Source organism: Chaetura pelagica, unplaced genomic scaffold (genome assembly GCF_000747805.2).
Source record: "Chaetura pelagica isolate M959 unplaced genomic scaffold, ChaPel_1.0 scaffold105, whole genome shotgun sequence".
Taxonomy (NCBI): Eukaryota; Metazoa; Chordata; class Aves; order Apodiformes; family Apodidae; genus Chaetura; species Chaetura pelagica.
Genome location: NW_009953393.1, coordinates 2,910,572 through 2,936,741, shown reverse-complemented (window position 1 = coordinate 2,936,741; position 26,170 = coordinate 2,910,572). Strand labels below are relative to the sequence as shown.

The 26,170-nt window shown below is 36.5% G+C and overlaps 1 protein-coding gene across 1 annotated transcript in view; it reads left to right on the top strand.

The window, feature by feature from the left end:
• NBEA (neurobeachin) overlaps window positions 1–26,170 on the top strand; it is a 516,495-nt gene that overhangs the window by 400,396 nt on the left and 89,929 nt on the right. Inside the window, exons 47-49 of the mRNA XM_009998372.1 lie at window positions 10,341–10,458; window positions 11,337–11,439; window positions 17,959–18,074. Coding sequence (XP_009996674.1) covers window positions 10,341–10,458; window positions 11,337–11,439; window positions 17,959–18,074 — 337 coding nt within the window. The remainder of the gene's footprint in view (window positions 1–10,340; window positions 10,459–11,336; window positions 11,440–17,958; window positions 18,075–26,170) is intronic.

Genomic DNA, 26,170 nt, shown 5'->3' with positions numbered 1-26,170 from the left:
GAAGAGGAGAAAAATGAAGCAGGAGTGCCAATATTTATTTAAAAAAAAAAAAAAAGTTCTAAAAAATATTTTAAAAACTAATGTGAATAGAGAAATTATAATGACATCTAATACTCAGCTCATCCTGCAGAGTGTAGTATCACAAGAGCTACTTAGAGGAAAGCTTTGAAGTCTTACAAATAAATAAACATTTTTACAGAAAAGCATGTTAAAAGGAATGGGAAATGTAAAGAGAAATTGGAAATGTTTTACTTTGCACACCAAAGTGTGCAAAGAAAAAAATGATAACCTGGTATTTTGGTGAGATTTGAGAAGTGTTTGCTCTTACATGACTATGAGAATTGAGGCAGAGAGGATGTTCTTAAAGTGGCTTAAATGTGTATGAAAAATAAAATAATAAAAAGATAATAAGCAGTTGATTAAATACTATTATATTTAATTAATTTTAATTGTCCTTCCTGTCTATTTGCATTATCAGTTTTCCATTTCAGAAAAGCAAAATGATAGGTGCTTCATTATTTGAACTTACCTGATTTTTAAATTTCTTAATAAATTTTTCCTTTATACTTTGATGTATCTTGACATGATATATCCATTGTTACAGTGTATTCATGTTTTTCCTGCTAAATGTGAAAGGTGAGCATATTCAGTACTTAATCAAACATTTTGAAATAATGTAATGCTTATTCAGAACGGTATTTCATAAACTAGGATTCTGGTTCTGTGCCATTAATGTCTGCCATTTCAAGCTGTATTTAGAATACATGAAGCAGTCTGCAGTGTGCTTGTAGTGAGCTCCTTGTTAGATGGTTCTGGATAAAAAGTTAACTGTGTGGGCACAGAAGCCATTATCTTTAACCCATGAAAATCTGCATTCAGAACTTCACATTTTCTTTGAGGCAAATGACATTGATAGCAAAAACTTGAAAAAGGGAAATCCAAATCCCTGACAGGAGAGAATGATTTTCAGAAATTGTTTTCATGTGCTTGTTACTCCTAAAAGCATACAATGATGCTAAACTATTTTATAAAGATCTGTTGTGTACGAGGGTCAGGTGCATGAGTGCATTTCTGTAGCTGGCTCTAGACAGCTCTCTGATGGTGTATCTGTTCACTGTGATTTGCTTTTGTGCAATATTCCATGTTTTATTGGCAGACATCTTCTATTAAGTACTGAGGTTGCAATTTTGGAAGCATCCTGTAAGTCAGTGGTGTAGGGAATGTACCAGTTATGTTCCATGACTTTTATGGTTTCCAGATTGTTATGAAACAATTAATAGGAAATTAACTGCTGTGTTGTGACTGAAGCATATTATTACTTGCTATTTCAGATATAACTATAAAGGGTAGCAGCTTTTACCACAATAATTTATTTTTTCTTACAATATTTTTTTCCCCTGCCTATTCATATGTAAAAAAGGTGAGGTGACTACAAATTAGATTTTAACTTCTTCATTATGGACGACTTAGCTCACTTGAGGCAAAAAAACAGAACATGTAGTTTCCACCAGACAACAGAGAGGCAAAAGATCCAAGCAGAACACTCTGGATAGTTCATGTCATCATAACCATGTTTGGTTATTTTGTCAGGAGGGTATGGCCAGAGTAACATTTACGTCTCTCTTTTTTTTTTTTTTTTTTTTTTTTCTTTCCTGTTTTGTGTGGGGTTTTTTGTTGTTGTTTGTTGTTTTTTGCTAAGTTAACAACAGAATTTCATTGTAAAAAACACTTTCTCAACCTTAGGAAATATTAAATATTCATTTGACAAGGCTGGATGAGGGAGCTTCAGAGTTTCTCTTCTTTCCTTGGCAACTGCATACAGAAAAAATCCATCATGAGAAACTACATGCAAGCTCCTGACCTAGAAACCTGGAACACCAAAGCTGTTTTACTTATGTTGTATGGGAAGAAACAAAACTTTGCCACTTAGTGTGAAAAAAGCAACCACAAACAGCAAACAAGGTTCGATATATAGTGAGTACATAAATAAAATAGTTGTAGTTTTAATTACTAGCATTGAGGAAGACATGCTGAATTTGGTTAGTATTACAGCACTGGACACATAATTCAGGACAATTAAAACACTGAAAAACAGAGTGACATGAAAAAAATTATTAGGGTTATTTGACTGCTGGAGGGCCACATTATGAATATATAATATGGTACTTTTAAGCATGTCTTTAAACCTTTGTATCAAATAAGATGAAGGATTGCTTTAGGTTGGGCTATCAGGATGCAAGAGCATCCCCCTAGAACTTACTCAGTCAAGACAAATCTGTTCAAATGCAAAGCAAATATTTTTTAAATGTAAAATGCTGAATTCAAAGAAATAAACCTGCAAGGAACAAAAATAAATTCTTAGAAGTTTCTTGCATATCCAAAGAAGGAAATTAAATAAGTACCTCATGAAAAAGACAGTAGCCTGTGTTCCCAGGTGACAGAGCCATGTAACAGATAGATGGGATTTGGATGTCTATATTAAAGACATGCCAAAGCTTTTTAATGTTCTAGCTAAAATAGCAGTTCCCAGTTAAAGATTGTAGTAGGTACACTTCAACAGTGGATAAAGCTATCTTTATAAAATGAAAAAGTATCTTCTGTACCAAAATGACATTATTATTGGAAGCTGTTCTGGTCATTGATAAAGGAAAAAAAAAAAAAGTTTAGTTTCAGTAAATGGCCATCTCATTCAGAAAGCATCACTCTGAGGATCCTTTTCAGGCTTTGAGAAAAAATTATTTATAGGAACTTTGTATCCTTGGAAATGAAGAAAAAAAAGAACCAATTCTACTGTACGTAAGTACAAGGCAACCATATCCCTTACTGCTCTTGTTGTTTAACATTATTAGTACAAAAGGTAAAGAATAATTAAGGAAATCAGGGAATAAGTTCTTTGAAAATTAAAAAAACACAAAACCCAACAACAAAACTTTATTGCATGTTAATGGGTATATGCATTTTGCACTAGATATAAAAAAACTTGGAAAATTTTACAAATATCAATTGATATTTTCATTGAAGATTCAGGTTAGAATTAAAATACCCTGAACTAGAAATCTGTTTCCAAAAGACAAATTATAATTTCCCATTGAAAATGCTAGATTACATTCATATACACAGGCCTTGATGAATCACTAGAAATCAAATGCATCACTGAATCAAAAGAGCTATTTTTTAAAAAGGAAATATTGAGCAATAAGCAACAGTTAATTGGAACAGGCTGATCATAGAATCATAGAATCTTAGGGGCTGGAAGGGACCTCGAAAGATCATCTAGTCCAACCCCCCTGCCAGAGCAGGGTCACCTAGAGTACATCACACAGGAACGCATCCAGGTGGGTTTTGAATGTCTCCAGTGAAGGAGACTCCACAACCTCCCTGGGCAGCCTGTTCCAGTGCTCTGTCACTCTCACAGTAAAAAAATTTTTTCAGATATTCACCTTGAACCTTCTATGCTCCAATTTACACCCATTACCCCTTGTCCTATCACTGGTCATCACTGAGAAAAGCCTAACTCTGTCCCCCTGACACTCACCCCTTACATATTTGTAAACATTGATGAGGTCACCGCTCAGTCTCCTTTTCTCCAAGCTAAAGAGACCCAGCTCCCCCAGCCTTTCCTCATAAGGGAGATGAAGTGACTAATCTTGCTGTAAAGTTGGCAACTGAGAATAAGTAGAATTTGTACAGGCTGCTTTCCTTGGTTTCTTTCTAACACCTGATTTTGTGATTGTTTCTGTTCCAGGACCAATAATCAAATTAAATACCCTTTTTCAGTGCTGTGTCCAGAGCTATGAGCTATCAAAAGTGGTATAAAACAGCAAAAAATAATCCTCAATATGGAAGTGTTTATCCTGTGGAGATAGTCTATTAGGGATGCTAGCAGAACGGAAACTAACATTTCTGGTCTTCTGGTTAATCTAATACTTCAAAATTCTAGCTGATAATTATCAATTAATTAATTATTGATATTTGAAGTATTGCTGAAGTAGGCTCTTGGAAAAAAAAAAAAAAAAAAAGAGGTCTTGTTTACATCAGATGTAAAATTAAAATAATGAAGCTTTTATATTTAAGCCAAGTAGGAAGTAAGTGTTACCAATAGATGTTCCATATTACAGGACACTGAGGTTTAGGGACGTCTCATTCCTACTGTTAGGGTGACAGTTTCATCTTACTGCAAGGCATCCTAGCAAATTTTTATTCTTGATCTATCAGCTGACCAGTGCACCCATTACTGTCTTGGAAACGTACTCGTATTTCTGAAGAAAAAAATGGAAAGGGTTTTACAGGGAGGAATAAGCTTTGAATCAAATACTTGCAGCCGATATTAAAAAAAAAAAAAAAAAAAAAAAAAAAAAAAAAAAAAAAAAAAAAAAAAAAAAAAAAAAAAAAAAGAAAAAAGTGTGCTTAGTTAAAAAGTAGACATGGTTGGTTGGCTGGTTAGGTCTTATTTTATTGAAAACATTTTTTTTGACATATCTAAAATTTGGTGCGTAGTTATGAAGTTTCAACATTCCTAGAACAAAAAGCCTTTGTGATTGTTTTTAGGACAGAACTCATAAAACTATCAAAATAAAGAGCACTGAGTTTAAGTGTAAAAAACAACAAAATATTAAGTGGAGCACATGGTAATTTTAACTTCACATAACTAGGTAACATATTTTCAATGTCTCTTGGTGAACAAAGTGATCATTTCCATGCCTTTATAAATAATGAAATATTCAATAGATGTAAAAAATGTAAAATAGCCAAACCTTCATTAATGTGATATGAAAATGGAAAATGCTAAAAATCATCCTGGAAGAATAACAGCCACAACTATAAACCTTTAAAATGATTCAAATTCAGAAAAAAATGAAATTACTTTATTTTGGCACTTAAAACAACAAGAAAGAATTCTGCAACTACATCAGTATTTTCTGCTGTAAACTGTAGCTACCTAAACCAGTAGATACTTAATAGTGGAAGGTATATTGCATTGCTTGCAAATAGTGCTAGATGGATGTTATGGAGGATGACAAAAATGGGTAGTATATCTTGAACAGGAAAACAATACAACAGAAATACTGAAATAATTGAGATGATTTGATATCAACATGATAATCTGATATTTGTAGGACTAATAGACAGTTAAGAAAAGTGTAATTGAGGATAGTAATTGAATTGTAGACTCCTTCCTTTCCTCCGATTTCCTATTCTTTCTATTGGTATACTGGAGTGGTATCTGAAGTTCCCACATTTCATAGTGGGGAAAATGTACCTCTATGAAGTTATGTTTGCTTTACACTTGAATAGGGAAAGGAGGATGAAAAAGGCAACCAGTGTATGGTTGGTATAAAATGTACTTTTAATGCTGATCTGTAATAACTAAGATGCGGTGCATATCAAGACCTGGTAAATATGTTACTGTGACTCATCTAAAATGTTAATACAGATGATATAGTCAGTGTTAAACATTTTTCTTTACAAAAAAGCAGAACAAGTAGAAACGTTTTTGGAACAATAAGGGAATTCCTGAATTCAGAAATTAATTCTTTGGCAATTCTGCTGGCTGCTGAAGATCTGGTTAGTGCAATATACATTTCAAACTCCTCTCTCAGGTAATCTGTTCTTGTCGTATAGCTTTTTAAACTTGGTTGTTTTTTTGCTCCTTATTTCCTCTCTGTATCTTAAGAACCTATGTATTTCCAAAAATTATGTATCAGATAGCAGCAGAATGCATTCAATCAAGGAGGTGCTGGAGCCTTCATTGTTCTTAACCATTTTAATTTTACATACATGATACCAGCTGTGTCCTAGCATCTGATCTCAATGAAAGACTGAAAGAAATTTTGGTTTATGTAGCTTATCAAAGAGAAAACTAAGCAGTAACTGGATCACAGTCTGTAATTATCGACACAAGGAAAGTTATCTGATAATAGAAGACTCTAATCTTACAGACAAAGGGGTCATGAGATCTAGTGGCCAGAAGCTGAAGTCAACAGAGTTCAAAGTAGAAATAGGTAAAGATTTTAAACAAAAAGGTTAATTTACTGTTGCAATAATTTAGCATATGAGGTAGGAATTCCAGAGCTGGCCTGTGACAGAATGGAGGGAGCCTATAGTCTTGTGTGTGTCTGGGAGACTTCCCAATAAATCAAGTCCCTTTCCTTCTTCAAGGCTGTGTTTAGTTAATGTGGAGAGCTGAGGTGAATTAAACTACAGTTGGCCACTGTTGCTTTAAGGCTTCTCTGTAACTTCCTCCCATATAGATGGTATGGAAGACTTGCTGTGTTCCTCTCTCCTGTTTCCATCAAGGACAGAACTGACATTTCAATGCTTTTCGATGTGCTGAAGCAGATTCGTTTTGTTGCTGTTGTTACAGTCATCTCTGAAATAGACTCATCATGGTTATGAGAAAAAAATTATGGAGAGAGATTAACAAAAATCTGTGGATTTCTTTAAACACAGAATGTACAAACTTAAATTAGCTTTTTCCTACATGAAAACGTTACTAACCTGAAGCTACATCAGTGAATAAAGTGAAGGAAGACACTTTGCACTACCTCAAGCATGAAGGATCGATGACAGCAGCAACATATGGTCTCCTTAACAATTCCATGTTCAGAAGTTGGGGGAGGTCATGCTTGCAGAAAGCTAAGACCTCAACTAAGTGAGTAAAGTACTGCAAGCTGGGATTCCGACAGTTTCTGTGTACCTTATGGAGAACAGAGAAATTCAGTCACTTCAGTCTGAAAACTTCCTTCTGCATGTCCCTTTAGTGAAGGTGTTAATTGCGTTTCTTTGTTTCACCAAGCTTCATGTGTCTCAGGAAGCCTAGGGGAAGGTGCAGCTTGCAGAGTCTGGGAAAAGGTTGACTCCTCACAGAATGAAGTGTTTGGGTCTTAGTAATGGGCAGAGTCAACCTCAGCAGAGGGCTGAAGGCAGCCTTCCAGCTGAGGAAAAGGATTAGGAAGGGATTGATGCAATGATAGCGCTGAATTGATGAATCACAGATGAGAGAAGTTAATAAAGCTGGTACCTAATTAACTTGCACCTTTTTGTCTGTTCTCTTGTACATCCAGAACAGTGAAGAAGAAGTGAAAAAGATTATTTAGGTGTTAATATCTAGTCTTAGACCAACACCTTCAGTTGAGAAACAAAATTGGACACATTGGAAAAGCAATGCTAGCTTTTAACTATTTTATTTTAAAATATTTTCACAATCGTTTTAAAACACAAAATTACAAATTGTTAAATTTTGTTTATTGTTTGGGATAGTAAATGTACTTAACTAAAAGTTTTTGTCAACATATTATTCTAGCTAATTTCTGTATGTATTAGTGGAATGGAAAGAGTTCTAACTTATGACCCTGAAATGGTGGTAAATAGAATTTTATATTATTTTGGTTGTACTTTACACAGGATAGCCTCAGAAGTAAATCTGTCATGCAACACATAACCAACAGTTGTGTCATGCACACTGTTGGAAGAAAACACAACTAAACATAATTGCAACTATGTTTATTAACCTGTGCTTGCTTGTAGCTTTGGGGTTTCTTGAGGAAAATAAGCTGATGTGATTCAGGAGAAATAGAATCATAGAATCACAGAAACATAGAAGGTCTTGAGTTGGAAGGGACCACTAAAGGTCATCTGGCCCAACCCCATGACAATAAGCAGGATCATCTCACACTAGAGCAGATTGCTCAGAGCCTCCTCAAGCCTGTCTTAGAATGTCTTCAGGGATGGGGCCTCCACCACTTCTCTATGCAACCCATTCCAGTGATCCACCACCCTCATATTAAAGAACTTTTTCCTAATATCTAAGCTTAGTGCACCCTTCTCTAGCTTGAAGCCATTACCTCTTGTCCTGCTGTTACATGCCCTAGTGAGCAGTCCTTCCCCAGCCTTATTATAGGCTTTCGGATACTGGAATGTTGCTACAAGGTTCTGTTCCCGCAGAGCCTTCTCTTCTTCAGGCTGAATAAGCCCAACTCCCTCAACCTGTCTTCATAAGAGAGGTGCTCCAGCCCTCTGACCATTTTTGTTGCCCTCCTCTGGACACACTCCAAAAGGTTCACATCCTTCTTGTGTTGAGGGCCCCAGAGTTGGACGCAGTACTCCAGGTGAGGTCTCACCACGGCAGAGTAGAGGGGCCCAGTCACCTCTCCACCTGCTGGCCCCACGTCTTTTGATGCAGCCCAGGATGCAGTTGGCTTTCTGGGCTGCAATTGCACATTGGTAGCTCATGTTCAGCTTTTCATCCACTAATACCCCCAGGTCTTTTTCTACAGGGCTGCTCTCCAGCATGACTTCTCCCAGCCTGTATTCGTATCTCTGGCTGCACCGGCCTTGTAGGACCTCATGAGGTTCACCTGGGCTAAAGCTTCTTTAGCTTGTTGAGGTCCCTCTGGATGGCGTCCTGTCCCTCTGGCATATAGAACACACCACCCAACTTGGTGTCATCAGCAAACTTGCTGAGGGTGCTTTCAATGCTACTGTCAATATTGTTAACGAAGAAATTAAACAACACTGGTCCCAGTAAGGACCCCTGAAGGATACCACTTGTGACTATCTTCCATCTGGACATCGAGTCATTGACCACTACCCTCTGGATGCAACCACCCATTAAAGACGATAGTGATAGGACAAGGTGTAATGGTTTTAAACTGAGAGAGGGGAGATTTAGGTTAGATATTAGGAAGAAATTCTTCAATAGAAGGGTGGTGAGGAACTGGAATGGGTTGCCCAGGGAGGTTGTTGATGTCCTGCTCATGGCAGGAGGGTTGGAACTTGATGATCTTTAAGGTCACTTCCAACCTTAATGATCCTATGATTCTATGATCCAGCTAATTTCTTATTCACTGAGCAGTCCACCCATCAAACCTTTATCTCATCAACTTGGAGAGAAGGATGTTGTAGGGAACCTTGTCAAAGGCCTTGTAGAAGTCCAGATAGATCATCCATAGGTCTTCCCTTGTCCACTAATGCAGTCACTTCATTGTAGAAAGCCACTAGGTAGGTCAGGCAGGATTTTCCCCTAGTAAATCCATGCTGGCTGTCCTGAATTACCTCCCTGTCCTCCATTTGCCTTAGCATGTCTTCTAGGAGGACCTGTTCCATGATCTTCCCAGGCACAGAGGTGAGGCTGACAGGTTGGTAGTCCCAGGGTCCTGCTTTCTACCCTTTTTAAAAATAGGCAGAATGTTTCCTTTCTTCCAGTCACTAGGGGCTTCATCTGACTGCCATGGCTTTTCAAATATTAGGGAGAGTAACTTGGCAACTGCATCAGTCAATTCCTTCAGGAGTTTGGGGTGCATCTCATCAGGTCCCATGGACTTGTGTATGTTCAGGTTCCTCAGATGATGGCCTTGTCTTCACTTATGGTGAGAGGGACTTTGTCTCCCTGGTCTCTATCCTGTGGGCCATCAACTTGAGAGCCACGAGGAGAGAGATTGCTAGTGAAAATTGATGCAAAAAAGTTGTTGAGAACTTCAGCCTTCTCCTTGTCTGTTGTTACCAGTTCACTACTGTTGCTCATTGGCGGGGTACACTTTCTTTAACCTTCCTTTTCTGGTTTATGTACCTGTAGAAGCCCTTCTTTTTCTTTACATCCCTTACAAAGTTCAGCTCCAGCTCCGCCTTGGCCTTCCTGACCTCGTCCCTTAAAAACCAGGCAACATCCCTGTACGCTTCCCATGATACCTGTCCCCACTTCCACTGCCTGTGTAGTTCCATCTTGCCTTCTAGTTTGACCAGCAGGTCTCAACTCAGCCATGTTGGTCTCTTGCCTTTCTTGCCTGATTTCCTGCACCTGGGGATCTCCTGTACCCTATGGAAAGCATCCTTACAGATCTGCCAGCTCTGTTCTGCTCCCTTGTCCCTGAGGGCTGTTCCCTTGAGATCCTACTTACTAAGTCCTTGAAGAGCTGGAAGTTTGCTTTCCTAATTAGAGTCCTGACTATGCTTTTCATCTGCCACATACCCATTAGGACAGTGAACTGCACTAGTGCATGGTCACTGCAGCCCAGACTACCTTCAGCTTTGACATCTTTGATGAGTTCCCTTGCATTTGTGACCATCAGGTCAAATAATGCATCCCCTTGGGTAGGGCTGTCAATTTCTTAAGGAGTTGTCATCAGGATCTTAGGAATATCAGGTTATTGTACTTGCTGAATTCTTCTAACACCTGTACTTAATTGCATTAAAAAAAATATATATATTTTAACTTGTGGTTTTTAAGTGTTAAAGAGATACAGTGAACTGTACTTCGTAGATGGGTAAAATTTACTATCCTCTTATGCAATATTCTAATGAAAAATTCCTCCCAGTAATTGTCACCTTGACTTTCTTTAAAGGTCCTCGCCTATACAGAAGGCCTTCATGGAAAATGGATGTTCAGCGAGATTCGGGCTGTGTTTTCAAGACGTTATCTTCTCCAGAACACAGCTTTGGAAGTGTTTATGGCAAACAGAAGTATGTCTTTGTTTATTTTGTTGCATAAAAATCTGCTAGTAGTTATTTTGTGTGTTATTTATCAAGCTTAGTATTTAAACTCTGTGCCTCCTTTGATGAAGTGTTTTTGCCTGTATCCAATAATGCTTACTCTTGCATGTATTCTTTGCATTTTGTGTTAAAGTCAGTCACATAAATCAATCTCACTGGTTTCTGTGGCACAGTGAGATTTATTTATAAGAACAGATTGTTGCAATTGGTAAATTCTTCAGATGTATGATAGGAATTTTTCTTTTCTCTATGATCTCACCCCTCTCCTCCATTTTATTTTTTTAGTGAAATATCCAAAAAGAAATTTTCTTTTCTAATCATAAACTGAGTTAAAGTTAAAAGGACCAGATCAATAAATGGATCCACTCATTTTTCTGTATCTGCTAATCTGAACCAGAATTGATGGGTTGGTGAGGTGTGTCTTTTGCCCAGAGTAGGTCTGATCTAAGTTTAAATTTCAACTGAAGAGGCACAATTAAACAATTTTTGATCCTGTGTATTTTAATGCACCAGTTAGAAGACCAATTGCCATGCCAACTAGTGAACAACTTTGCAGGCTGATAAGGGCTTATATGGGTTAATGGCAAGCTGGGATTTGTCTGAAGTACACCTCACAGGGGTCTTCTGCAAAACGGGAAAGTTGGTGCCAAAATATTAACCAGCTAATGATACCTAGGTATGAAGTATACCAGGAGTTTCTGATGTTACTTGGATCCCCAGGAGGATTAAAAGTGGAACTGACTTCTCTTTCTAAATAGAAAGCAAAAAGCTTTTTAAAAATAAATGCAGGTGGAGAAACAGACTTCTGCAGATGGCTTACTAGTCCCTATTTTCTCTTCTCCGTTTAGCTTCTGTTATGTTTAATTTTCCTGACCAAGCAACAGTGAAAAAAGTTGTGTACAGCTTGCCACGTGTTGGAGTAGGAACCAGCTATGGTTTACCACAAGCCAGGTAATTTAATTAAAATAATTTGTATGGTTAATGCTAAATATATTATAAAAATTATATTTTTCAGTGTCACTACTAAAACATTATTTCTGCAATGAAACTCCAAATTTTCTATTTCATAAGATTAGTTTGAGAAACATTACTCTTTATGTACTACATCCCCTGTTACCATGGAATGGAAGTATTATAATTTTTTTTTAATCATTACAGGAAAAAAATACTTTCCAGTGAAGGGCTAGAAAGAAAATGTACACCTTATCTCTTCAAAGTCTGGTTTTCAGTCTGGTTTATTGATGTATAGACAAATGTTCATCCTTGCTGTTGTGCAGGATATGGAACTAGACTAGGTTTCGTGATTGCTGAATGGAAATTATTGTTTGTATCTATCTTCTCACTTGCCTTCTTATATGAATGTGTGGATTTTATTTCATTGCTCATCACTATAGTGGCTATTTTGGAATTTCCAAATTTCTTCCATTTATTAGTATCATGCATTCTTCTTTTTTTTTTTTCCAAAATTAAGAATATAATTTTTGGAAAAAACCAACTAAGGCTTAGTTTTAGAGATTTTCACATACTATGGACAAGAACATTTTAAATTATCTCTTCAATATCAATATAAAACCAGCATATCGTCAGAAATAAGGCTGGGAATTGTTAGAACTTATGTTATAAAAGTATTCATATTTCAATGATGGATAAGATGATCATAATGTGTACTTAAGTGAGTCAAAGGAGGAATTTTCTGCCTCCAATTTTCCTTTTTTTTTTTTTTTTTTCCTTATCTCTTCAAAGTCTGGTTTTCAGTCTGGTTTATTGATGTATAGACAAATGTTCATCCTTGCTGTTGTGCAGGATATGGAACTAGACTAGGTTTCGTGATTGCTGAATGGAAATTATTGTTTGTATCTATCTTCTCACTTGCCTTCTTATATGAATGTGTGGATTTTATTTCATTGCTCATCACTATAGTGGCTATTTTGGAATTTCCAAATTTCTTCCATTTATTAGTATCATGCATTCTTCTTTTTTTTTTTTCCAAAATTAAGAATATAATTTTTGGAAAAAACCAACTAAGGCTTAGTTTTAGAGATTTTCACATACTATGGACAAGAACATTTTAAATTATCTCTTCAATATCAATATAAAACCAGCATATCGTCAGAAATAAGGCTGGGAATTGTTAGAACTTATGTTATAAAAGTATTCATATTTCAATGATGGATAAGATGATCATAATGTGTACTTAAGTGAGTCAAAGGAGGAATTTTCTGCCTCCAATTTTCCTTTTTTTTTTTTTTTTTTCCCCCCCCTGTGTGAATTCCCCCCAATATCAACTCGTGACATCCCCATTTAGAAGTGTTTTTTCAAACCTGAAATTGGTTCAGACAGTATATCAGGTGAAATTTGGTGAAGAATGTTTAGGTTCAGGATTACTTTCTGGTCAAAATAAAAGATGAATAAGTAAATATATAGGAGTGAGGAAACAGCAGGAAATTCACAAAATATGGTGCTTTGAATTCAGATCTCCAGTTTTCTTGACTTGCCAAAAGCCAATCACTTAATCATCAGTGTAATGTCTGGGATGTGTCTATCTCTTGAAGTAATTTCCTACAAACTAAAACTTCATATTGTCCTTGTATTGTCCCAGTGCAGAATGTGAAAATACTCTGAAGTGTCACAGCATTTGTAGGTTTGGAGAACTATTTCATTCCCATCTAAACATCAGTCCATGTCATGAGTTCCGGGGTCTCATGATACCTAAGGCTTTATCAGCTGAGTGTGCTTAAGTTCGTAGGCAAATTGCTAAATTTTTCAAGTTTTCACTGAGATCAAGGGGAAGTTGGGGCATTTCTTTGGAAGGTGCATCTTGTTAATATTTGCATTGCTCTTCCAAATACTCAAATTAAAGAAATTGCTGTCTCTAAATAGAAAGTAATAGTATTCTTCTCTGCAGTAAAAATGGCCACATGTTCTAGAACAAACAAAATGCAAATTTCTCAATCAGAATTTCATATCTACAGTGACATTTTTTACTTTTGAAATTCATACCCTTTGTGCATTATTCAGTGAATAATTGTTTGAAAAAGTTTGTTGATACATAATTACTTAGAAAAGTTTCATCTTCAATATTATATGCAGTTATTTCCATAACTTTTTTATTAAAGTTCAATTTGAATTGAAAACGGGCTTGTTAGCCTTCAGAATAAGTCTAGCATATGGTCTTGAAGTTGTTTTTGTTTCTTATTTTTTCATAATCATGGTATGTTTTATGCACAATAAAGACCTTGTAATCATGGTTTTTCCTTTTTTTCTGTCTGCTTAGCCTTATTATTTTCAGTAGGATTTCAGTGGAATAACTGAGGGAAAATCAGGCTCTATCACTGCTGTGTAGATACTGTTTTGTTGATGTTAGAATATACTTTCCCTTCCTATGAATATGTTGGCTCTTGGATGCTAATTTTTAAAATTATTATTATTTGTATAACAAACATAAGGAGAAGTTATGTCGAGTAACCAAAAGGAGCTGCTATACTGAGTAAAATGTTATCCTTTTTTATAATCAGCTTTCCAGATTAAGCTATACTTTATTTTAGCAAAAGCAGATCTTTCTGGATTTTTTGCTTTAGTTTTACTTTTGTAAGCAATATTTCCTCTCTGATACTACTCTGACAAACATTTAATCTGAAGTTAATTACATTACATTGCATTATCATAAAGAGTAGCATTCATGGTGAAAACATTCTTAAGGAGTAAATTACTTTTAATGAAGTACTTGGATTTTAAGTGCATTTCTTTTTTCATGGAGAAATCTTGTGATTAACAAAGATGGAAGGAAGTTGAAGGTAAAAGCAATACTTATGATCTTCTAATGGCACAAAGAATTAGAAACAGGCCAACTGGTATCTCTTCCCAAGACTGTTACAGACCTGCTGTTCTGAGCAAGTCTTCAGTTTGGTTCTTTGCTACCTTTTCCAACAGCCTGTCTAATGCTTTGATTCAACAAAAGATTCATACCTGTGCTTAATGTTACAAAGAAGTAATTATGTTCTTACAATTAGTCGCATATTGAAGAATTTGATTTGCTTTGGTAATCAAATTCATCTGTCTTTGATAAATGCATTTTCAGTTAGTGAAACATGTTGCATTGGTTGCAGTTTCCTTATGACTTTGCCATATGATACAACTAGGCAGACAGTTCTGTGCCTTTTATTTCACTTTTTTCTAAAGTTCCATATGATATCACACAGGTAGCTTAATAACCTCATTTTAACAAAATTAAAATATTAACTATTAGTAGATCACTTTTTAGTGTTATAAAAACTCAGGCATAATTTACTGGTGCATTTTTATTGAGGGTAACATCACATCTTAGAAACCAGCTGTGAGTTACCTGACAGTTTTATAGGTGTACAGACATAAAATAATTGGTAAAAGATACAGTATCATGCTTCACCACTAAACACGTGCTAGCACCTTCCTCTGAAATTCTGTGCACTATTAATGCAGTAGAGAAAACAGTGACTCCGGTTATTAAAGTGAAGAAATTGAAGATTTGTGTGGGGGTTGTTTGTTTGTTTGTTTGTTTTTTAAATTAAGTTTTTACTGAAAGAAGAAATGGTTTTGTCTGTTACAGTAACTACATTCTGTAGTTACCACTACAGTTCCACTTAGTCCACATCAGGAGCTTGATTATGAATTTCCAGATCTCAGTCTGACTGCTTGCAAAGGTTGGATTTTAGGAAGGGGAGACGTGTAGAAAAACAAAGATTTCATGTCATCAAAGCATAAAACCCATCTTAGAGTTTTGATTAAAAGCAAATATTAGTGAGTTTCTTGTCAGAAGCCAGTGACTTGCCCAAGCCTTTTTTTTTTTTTTTCCTCCCAAAAAGTTGCAACACAAGGGAAAACTCCATGCAGGTGCAACATTTTTTACAAGAGACATAATGGTTCTTTATATGAGATTGAATGCTAGCTAAGTAAATTAAAGTTGATGTGAAAGGGAGTAGATCATGCTCCACATAAGGGACCTATAACATCCCTTCCTTCAAAAAAATGTCATGAAGTTTTTTCAAAACACATTTAAAGCATAGTAAACTTGAAAAATTGGATTATACTGTTGTACATCAGAGGGTCTTCTGCAGTTTCCATTTTGAGTAGGTATTGCATGGTTGTCTAGAAGGAAAGGAAGCACATTCATTTGTGCATCTTCATTTTGGTGATGGCATATGGAAGGAAGGAAACGAGTTGATCAAAGTGGGGTGGGCTTAGCAAAACACATAACAGTGGGTCTTCCTGTGTTAACTGAAACAAGCAGGCGTGGAACCAATATATTCTGCATAATTTTTCCACTCTGCTGAAATAGCTGCAAATTTCTCAAACACCTTAGATATATAGTAAATAAGGAGCTTTTTTAGTATATTTTGATTTTCTGCAGAGTTTGTTCAAATCGGGTATTCAAATGTGAAGTCCAGCACTTGACAGTTCATAGATTTTTGAGACTCTGGGAAATTGTGGGTAAAATCTAAAAGCAGCTGCTAAGCTGTACGGATGCATATTTGTTTTTTCATGGGAGGAGCAGAAAGTCTGTGACACAAATGCTTTGTAAATTTAATGACATCTTTAGTATTTTTATTTTCTGTATTTAATAATTTGTATATTAGTATTTGTAGTATTAGTCATAGTTTACTGGGAACAACACATCTTTAAGAGTTTGTAAAAGTAGTTGTTATCTTATAAAATGCAATATAAAGTATTACTACATTCAGATAATTCTTTAGGTTTTTTAATTATTATTATTTTTAAGAAGCATAATGGAAAAAAATTATAAAACTCTTGTAAATTCTTCCTTGTATTAATAAATTGTATCTCCCACTGACATCCTGGAGTCTAGTGTAAGATAAGGGCAGCCAAGCTGGCAAGACCTTATGTACTTCTATTTTGCTTAAATATAGAGATATGTTTTTTTTTTAAGAAAATAAAAGGCTAAATGCGAAGATTAATTAATTAAATAAATAAATAAGTGCTTACTTATATACATTTTTGTGTGCCCAATCTGTAACCCTGAGTATGGCAGATATTGACAACATACACATCGACAATTTAGGCATGTAATTCTGATAACTGTACACTCCAATCACATACCAATACTCATCCTTTCTGTGGAAATAGGGTCTAGGGGATGTGTAGAAGTATGTACATGTATAATTAGAAATATGTGGTCCACATTTTTGTAATTGCTGCCCAATTTGATGCCTTGTATGTGACTTTATTTGAAGAAAATACTCAGCATTCAAAGTCCAGAATTAGTACACTTACTGTGTTCAGTGTGCAACTGAAAGCTGAAGCATTGGGAGTCCCTGTTTACTTTTAGCAAGCTTTTAGAAATACTAATATATTTTTTTTAATTCACAAATAGGCTAAATATTAAGGATCCTTTTTCTAATTTTATTTTTTATTTTTTCTAGCAGGCATAACCATTTTCTCTATTTTGATCCATTTATAAGATTTATGTTTCTGTCAAAAAAGGTATCTGAGAAGATAATTTTTTTTCTGCTTCTGAAGATTATCCTTGTCTTTTTTTTCAGCAAGAACTACTTTCTCTAGAAATTAGTTGAGAGCAATGAAGCTTTTTTTACTTGTTGCAGATTTTTTTCTTTAATGCATTAGTCTAGGCTGAATTTAGTCCCCTACATTTTACCAACCAAGGACAGTATATACTGTGGGTAATTTAGAGATTGATGCACACTACTTGGCTATTGCAGTGCTGTGAAATTGAATATAGAAGAGCTGAAGTTTTCTGCTTTTCTCTTTATTGAAACGGTATTTTTGTTCTTTCTCCCTTTCTCCAGTCATATAATTTTTAGAAAACATGAGGAAAATGAGTATCTTGGAAGCTTTTTCTCCTCTTCCAAATTTAAATGAAATGCAATTCAGAAGTTATTATGGAGAGACAGGCAGATGGACATGTGAGCAGATAATTGAATAAACCTTGCCTCTTTCAGAAACCAGGCTATAAATAGAAATCTTGAAGCTTACTGGTCTATAGGAAAGGATCATGGGTAGCCCATGGATGAGGAGCACAAATTGTGGAATAAGTATCTTCAACCCATGTGCTGGAAATATATGGCACTTTCAACTATAACTCACTCACCTTAATGAACTTATCTCAATAAATCCTTTTGAAACAGGGAAATGGTATTCCTCTTATATTCCTGCTACACAAACCAGGCACCAGGAGGTCTGCAGTTTCATTCACTTCCAGTCTTTTACCCAGATTTGGAATAAAATAAAACACAAAATGTATTCTTCTGAATTATTCCTGTGCAGTAGTAGAGTAAAACAGAATACAGATCTTCATTCCAGTCATTTCTCAAATAAGGGTTATAGTGTCTTCTTGACTTCATTAAAGGAAATAAAACCCCTTGAGAAAATCTGAAATTAATCACACTAATATTGTTGCCCTAAATCTTAACATTTAATGAGGCTCTTAAAAAATCATTCTTTAAATGTATTTCCTAGGAGAATCTCTCTGGCCACTCCCCGACAGCTTTATAAATCCTCCAACATGACTCAGCGCTGGCAGAGACGGGAGATATCTAACTTTGAATACTTGATGTTCCTCAATACTATAGCAGGTAAGGCTTCTGGCGCTTTAATCCTTCATAATGTGTTTATGTTTGTCAAACTCTGAAGCACCATGACTTGATGGAATACATTTATCCCTCTAGAATTCAGCTGCAACTTTATGATGGATTCTGAAACACACACATTGCATTTTATCAGAAAATGCACAGCCTATCACTGAGACTTTAGATTCATGTATTGTTGTGGAGGCTGTTCCTTGCTCCCCTTCTGCCATTTCCTCTGCTGACAGCTTTGTCTGAAGCTTTATTAGAGTCAACAAACCATTGCCAGAGAGTGTCTGGAAATAATAATGGGAAAATGTAATTTCGCTACTTCATCATTCTCAGCAACAGCAACTAGACAGCAGAATAACAACAGTATTCTGCCTAGTACAGATGTCACCTGGATTGTGGTATGATTAGATTACAGCGTCTTTTCTCGTTTAGTTCTTAGAGCTGAAATATAATATCAGATTAGGTATTTAAAATGAGAAATAACTGCCACAGGCACCCATTTGTTATTGGCAAAGAAGAGCTTTTCTGGCAATTGTCATTAATTAAACATTCACAATGGTATTTTTCCTTTTACTTTTCCCTTTTGTATCTGTTAACTCTTGTGGTAATTTTAAATGTAAAACCCAGCAGTTTTCTACACCATATACAAAGATTTCCATGGGGGTTGTCTACTATTACACTTCCTGCCTGTAGCACACATGCTGCTTGTGAACCTGCCTGCAGAGAGCTTTCCTCAGAAATCTCAGTCCAGTGAGCTTTAATTCCAAACCCAAATTAAATTCCACCAGGCGTCACTTTGTACTCCAGTGTTACAAGTACTCTTGTAACTCTGGTTGGTCATTCACGCTTCATGAGCTTATCCACAAACCAGTGCTCCACTTGGTCCTGATTTTTATTCTTCAGGTTATCCTTAGGCCATACATTAGACAAACTTAAGTGTGAAACCCAAAGGTAGCAAGTGCACATTGCATTGACCAGTCTGAGGATGGTCACTGTGTTCTTCCCTGTGGGGCAGTGACAGAATTCAGCAGCTGTCAAACAGACTCACTTTGAACCTTCAGGCGTTTACCTCTGTGCTTATATAGCAGTTGTCTTCCATTCAACCAGTCTTGCAGACATTAATAAAAGTGTTGTCAAATTATCCCAGAGTGATACAGAAGTGCTAACACTGAACAGTTGGAAATCTGAGGGCATGTTTACCTTGTGCAGTGGGGCACAAAGCAGAGTCCCTGAAGCTACTGGAGACCTGGGCTTGGAAGTCCATATGGTGCAGCTCCATGCAGGCTCACCAGCTTGTTTCCCCAGCATTACAGCCACAGTCCCACAGATCTGTGCTGAAGGAAGGAGTCCTGCTGAGCGTTTATTACCTCTGGCACAGTGCCACAAGAACGCCGCTATCCTGCTTCTGGCCACTGGCCTGTCTCCAGCCGCTCCACAGCTCTCGCACATCCGCTGCCCTTCTGGTGGTGAGGAAATGCAGGCAGAGACTTGCAGGCTCCCTGACTGCCTCACCCAAACTTGGAGGATTTACTGGAGAGCTGGGAAGTTAGCCTAGGTCTCCTCAGTCTTTGTCCAATACGTTATGGACAGAACTGTCCGTCACTTGTAGTTTCCTTTTTATGTATTCATTTCCTGTGTAAGCAACGTGTCTAAACTCTTTAAATGAGAGTAGACAAGAGCTGAGCCAATTTTTGGTAAATTACTTTTCATTTTTATCAGTTTAAAACTCCAAGGTCATTCATTTTTAGAAACATCGCCAAAGCATCTGAACCTGGAAGATGTCATTATGTCTGAAGTCAATTAAGAATTGCAGTGACACTTACACTAAAGTATCCATCAGTAAACAAGCTTCAGCCTGAAAGGATTCCTCCAAAATATCTCAGAGGTCTCAAGACAAATGTTTTTTGACCTGTTGTTTGATACTAGTGCTTCTAGGCAGGCTTTATAGCCAAACACCTGGGTGATTGTGTGAGACAAGTCTCTCTTAATGTAGTCCAGTGTCATTTACCTGACATGACTTAGAGCAAGATGGCCTGCCACTGGCATTTCAAGTACCCCCTCCTATGCCCCAGGTTTGGAGGAGGTCAACCCCTAATCTGTATTGGTGTGTGGTGTTTTTTCTCCACAGGTATCGGATTCTACACTTATTCTTGTTGAAACTCATTAAGTTCCTCTTTGCACAGCTCTCCAGTCTGTCTAGATCTCTCTGAATGGCCGCACAGCCTTCAGGTGTACCAGCCAATCCTCCCAGCTTTGTATTATCAGCAAACTTGCTGAGGATACACTTCATCCCCTCATCCAGGTCATTGATGAAGATGGCGAATAAGACTGGGCCCAGTACTGACCTCTGGGGAACACCACTAGTCACAGGTCTCCAACTGGGCTCTGCACCGTTGATCACAACCCTCTGAGCTCTATTGTTTAGCCAGTTCTCAATCCATCTCACTGTCTGCTCTTCTAACTCACACTTCATGAGTTTATCCACAAAGATGCTGTGGGAGACAAGCATCAAAAGGCTTGGTAAAGTCGAGGAAGACAGCATCCACTGTTCTCTCTGCATCTATCCATTCTGTCACAACATCATAGAAGGCTATCAAATTAGTCAAACATGATTTGCCCTTGGTGACTCCATGCTGGCTACTCCTGATAACCTTCTTTTCTTCCATGTGCTTAGACATGACCTCCAGAATAAGCTGCTCTATCATCTTTCCAGGGATGGAGGTGAGGCTGACCCATCTGTAGTTACGTGGATCCTATTTCTTGACATTCTTAAAGACTGGAGTGACATTAGCTTTCCTCCAGTCCTGAGGCACCTCACCCATTTTCCAGGATTTTCAAAGACAGCGGAGAGCAGTCTAGTGATTACTTCTGCCAGCTCCCTCAGCACACATAGGTACATCCCATTGGAGCCCATGGTTTTGGAGATGTCCAGTTTCCTTAACTGATCTTTAACCCAGTCTTCTTCAATCTAGGTAGTCTTCCTCACTCCTGACTTCTTCTGTGGTCTGGAATGTTTGGGAATCCTGAGGGTCAGCCTTAGCTGTAAAGACTAACGCATTAAGAAATTCCACGTTCTCCGTATTCTCCATCACTGGGGCACCCACTTCATTCAGCAGTGGGCCCACATTTCCTCTGGTTTTCCTTTTACCCCCAATGTACTTGAAGAAGCCTATCTTATTGTCCTTGACTTCCCTTGCTAGTTTGAATTCTAAGGCCTTAGCTTTCCTTGTTACATCCCTACACCCTCTTACCACATTCTTGTGTTCTTCCCAAATAGTCAACCCCTTCTTCCATTATCTATAAACTTCTTTCTTCCACTTAAGTTTTTTCAGTAGTACCCTACTCAACCATGCAGGTGTCCTGGCTGTCTTACTTGATTTCTTACTCTTCAGGTCACTTTCTATTTAACCAGTATCATTGTGGTGCTATCAACAAGAGTTCTGTCACATCTGATAGTGTTCCAGCAGGATTAATGAACTAAAGGATGCTGCTGACATCAGCTGTGACCATTGCATTTTAGAGTTGCCTTCAATGCAAAGATCTTGTAGGAAAGCATGATTGCATTACTGTATTATGTGCTTTTGATTTCTGCTTCTTCATTTTTTAAGATTTCAAAGATTCATAGTATCCATGAGCATAGAAAAATATCTTTCAGTTGCTAATGTTGTTATAACATCTGCATTTACTGATGCTCTCTCATAGAATCTCATGATGTTTTGTTTGAAAATTAGAATGAAATTTACCCTTGATAGCTGAACTCCCTGCCAATCACACAGACACACAAAACCCTTTCTGAAAACAACAGAGAGAATTAAAACTGGCTGAAATGCAACAGGCAATTCTACACCTTAATAATGTTTCTATTGTACTTTGGAACGAGCCCTAACATTTTTCAAGTTTTTGACAAAAGCAAATTCACAAAACATTCTTTTTTGAGAAGTCAACCTGGTTTTGTAGTTCTGATACAGTCTGCACTTCAGCTAGGAACCTGATTTCCAAAGACTCTTGAAGAACTTGGGAATACTGCAAAGAATCTTATCATAAAGTTGCTGGCAAGCAGCTCCCACAACGGAGTGAAAATGAGCTCCATGTCCAATGGCAGTGGGCAAAGCTTCAAAACATAAATATTTGTTAGAAAGCCTGGAATTTCTCACATCCCCACACTGTTTCCTGGCTCTACCATCACATGGCATTGTACTGAGAGACCGGGCTGAGGTCTGGGAATCTGCAGGGTTGGGAGGTGCGATGACACCACTGCTTTTACCGCTGTGCCAGTATTTCTGTAAAGCTTCTCTTGAGAAGCATTTCTCCAAAATATTTCCTTTACACCAACAGATGTTTTCTGATGAAGCACTAAAAAAATCAGTATCTCTACCAGAAATACAGTACTGGAAACAAAGAGCAACTAAATGTTTCTCTTGTATCACAAACACTGAACTGATAACTGTCCAGATACACTTGTGTTAAACAGAAGCAAACTCTTATGTGCTCTGTAGACAGGACCCTCAGCAGAAGAAGAAAAGGCACAATTTTCTGTTTTGTACACAGAGTATTGAATATGTTTGTGACCTCTTTTACCAAGTAAAGACATGCATATTCTGTTATTTCTCTTTGGCAATCCAAATACCTTTTATGCTCCTTTATAATGAGATCCCATAAGAAATATTTCCTTAAAAGAAAAAACTTCTTTGCCAGTAATTGTTCATGTAGGCAGTGATGCCTAATTTTAGGCAAACTGCTTAAGCAACTTTTTTTTTTTTTTTTTTTTTTAACACTATTATTGGTTTTAGCCATTGAGATATATGTGCATCAATTTTCTTTGATTTGTGTTGCCATTTAACTGGTTTCTTCAGCATATCTGAGCCATAGCTTAGTCACTTAAGAAACACAGAGGTTTGGCACTTAAGAAATGTGGATTATTTACTGGTAAGCAAGAGATGCTTAGGTCCTTCATTGTTTTTTCTTCTTTTCCAAGTAAATAGAGGTCTGCTAACACTTAGCACATTTTTTGCCATTTCTTTGTAGCTTCCTTTTTTCTTATAATGGTTCTTGATTAGTGTCTAGCCCTAACAGTAAGAAATAACTCATATTTTCTTGTGCTTCTTTTCTGAAATTCTTCAAGCAGCAGCATCCTTGGAAGAGAGACAATCAGAAGTGAGGCTTCTGGTGTCAAGTCATTTCTTTAATTTGTGATATGCAACTGAGTGCTTTCCCACAATAAGTCCTCTGCTTGCTTGTTAGTACTGTAAATTACACAGATTGCTTCATCTCTGAAGAATAGAACCAATGAAGTAAATATATGAATCTCTCCTTAAATCTCTCCCCAGTTTGCAAATATGTCTGTCCTGACAAACATGGCCCCTGGCTGTTCTCTATGTTCTTAATCAATGTTTGAAATACTGAAGTGTCCCCTTGGAAAAAATCCATCTTTCTGTGATTCTTTTTTCTTTAATCTGTATATCACTCTGTTACCACCTCTGAAATATTGCCTGACTTCAAAATTAGTGTAAGTGTTTCTATTGTTATATGTACTCACGACTTAATAGCTGTCTACTTCAGCTATCCTAGTGCTGTCTTCCTGTATCGTTTCCTGTCCAAGGATAGATGATTACCATCCCTTGTGCTGGCCTGTTGACTCATTGCAATTTCAATTCAAAATCACTCTCCATCTTCAAAACTCTCAGAAGTATTGTTTCAACCTGTTTCTCTGATCTTCTAGCCAGCTATTCTCTCACCTCCCTATTCTGTTTCCAAGGTGTTCACCTCTGTCTTGCCCTTTTTTTTTTCTGACTTGAGCATATTTCATCATGTTTACAGCTCTGGGTTTTTCTCCCAAAGGTAAACACTGCACTCTGCTACTTATCAATCAGCCTCAGTGTTATACTCTCCATGTCCCTGGTTTTCGTCCTGGTTGTATAGACATAAGCCTTCCTGGTCACCTTGCCCCTCCTCCTACATATTTCCTTCTCAGGGATCCTTTAGCTTTGAAGGCTTAGAAGCAGCTATGATTCTACTAATTGTCTTTCTTCAGGCAAATAGGAAAAGGCCATATTGCATGTGATCAGTGTGTATGTCAACAGAACCCTTTGGGTGATATAGGGAACAAGTAATTTTTTACTATTCTCAGTTGCAAGATTATTGAAAAAGTAATCCCATGGGAATAAAGAGGAGTGAGAACAAGAAGTAATTTTATAATATGGTTGCAGTACCTGCTATTTTAGTTAGAAGTCCGGCTTTGAAATTTATTTCTCAGTATTTAACTGATTTTGGCTGGTTTTCCTTTTCAAATTGCAGTATATCAAATGCATGTTTTCATTTGTATTTATTGAAATTTTAATTCTTTTAAATCCTCCCTGCCACAGCTTTTTAAAGTAGTGGAGAATAATTATATCCATAATTTTTGTAAGGCATTCCTTGTAGTGGAAAGGGACTATTTTTAAAGGTTTGTGGAAAAAATCACATCTTCAGTCAGGTAATAAATTCACATGAACTTCTTCCCTCTCCCTCTTTTTTTTTTTTTTTTTTTTCTTTTTTTTCCTCCTGTTTAACATTATCCACTTTTTACTCTGTGATGTACAAGCCCTCACTGGTTAATTATGTATATATTTAGCTACTGCATGTGTTGGGCTTATTATTGTCATCTAATTAGATGCAACTCGAACTACTTGCTTCTAGAAAAATCATTAAAAATTCTTTCCTAATGACCTAGAGATGACAAAATGTCTGTAAAGTGTGAAGAAGCAGACAAGCATAGGAACATCGCACTTAAAGAGTGTTAATCCAGATGCTGCAATCATCTAATTAAACAATATTTTGCTGTCATGAACATTTTCACCAAGGAATTGCAGTTATAATTTCTTTGTCAGCTGTCTCTAGCTCACTTTACCTTCAAAACCAAAGTGCCATATAAAAACATTAAATTGGATGGTTTAATTAAAAAGTTTTTTTAATGAAGAAACATACCCAGCATTTCTGAGATCTCGTTTACTATGCCTCAGTTTTATTGTTCAAGTAGATTAGTGTCATAGGCTTGCAATATTTAATATTCAGCCTTTAATATTAATCTCTCTAAACCTACTTGAAGAAAAATCTGAAGCTTCTGAAAAGGTATAGGGACTATCCATAGCAGTACAGGTTTATGTTTTATATTTAGCTAAAGAAAGAATCAACATTATTCTTGATGGAAGCACCAGACAATTGATCAGATGATTAAATATATTAATCTGCTAACTTTATTCTGAAAATAATCATTGCAAAGCAGAACTGATCAAGAAAGCATTCCTAGTAAAGTTAAACTACTAATATTTATGCATGTTTAGAATTAGGGATTTGTAATCCCATTATAGGCCTAGATCACTGTCCTCCACTCAGATAAGCAGAGATGTGTGGTCTTACTTCATTGTGCAGGTTTGGTCTTTCACAATTTTAACTAGGGTTCATCTTCCAAAGTAGTTTTTATTTCTTGATGTTAAAAAGAAATCTGAATTGAACTGAGAAAAATAAATTACTAACTTTTAAACCAAATATATTTAAAGCTATTCTCAGTAGTTAATATCTTAATAAATAAAGTGCATTTTATAAATATTGATATAGCAGAGAAGTCCGTATTTTGTTTATTTTGTTATGAGACTATAATTACATTTATAAAGTGAATAATCACTATTATCCTACCTAGACTGAGAGAAGCTGCTTCAAATTATTTCTCATTGTGGGGTAAAAAAATGCACACAAAAGTTACTACAGTGTACTGACATAGAGCTAATTCCACATGATAAAGTGTTCAAGTATCCATACAATAAGTAACCTACCCCTCCACACAGCAAAGGAGAACTCATGTAAAACAGCTAGGCTTGGGATTGCTTTTTTCTTGCTCTATTCATGTATTTATAACTTTCCCATGTGGAATAGGAACAAGATGTCAAAATCTTGTTGAGTGAAGACTGAAATTGAAATGAAATTAATAAAAAAAAAGTAAATAAAATCTCAATATGGAAAATATCAAATTTGAACTAAAAAGTAATTTTGAATAATCCTACATTTCCTTTCAAAATTTTGCAAAAGAATATTCTTATCTTTCAAAATGCTTCTATAAA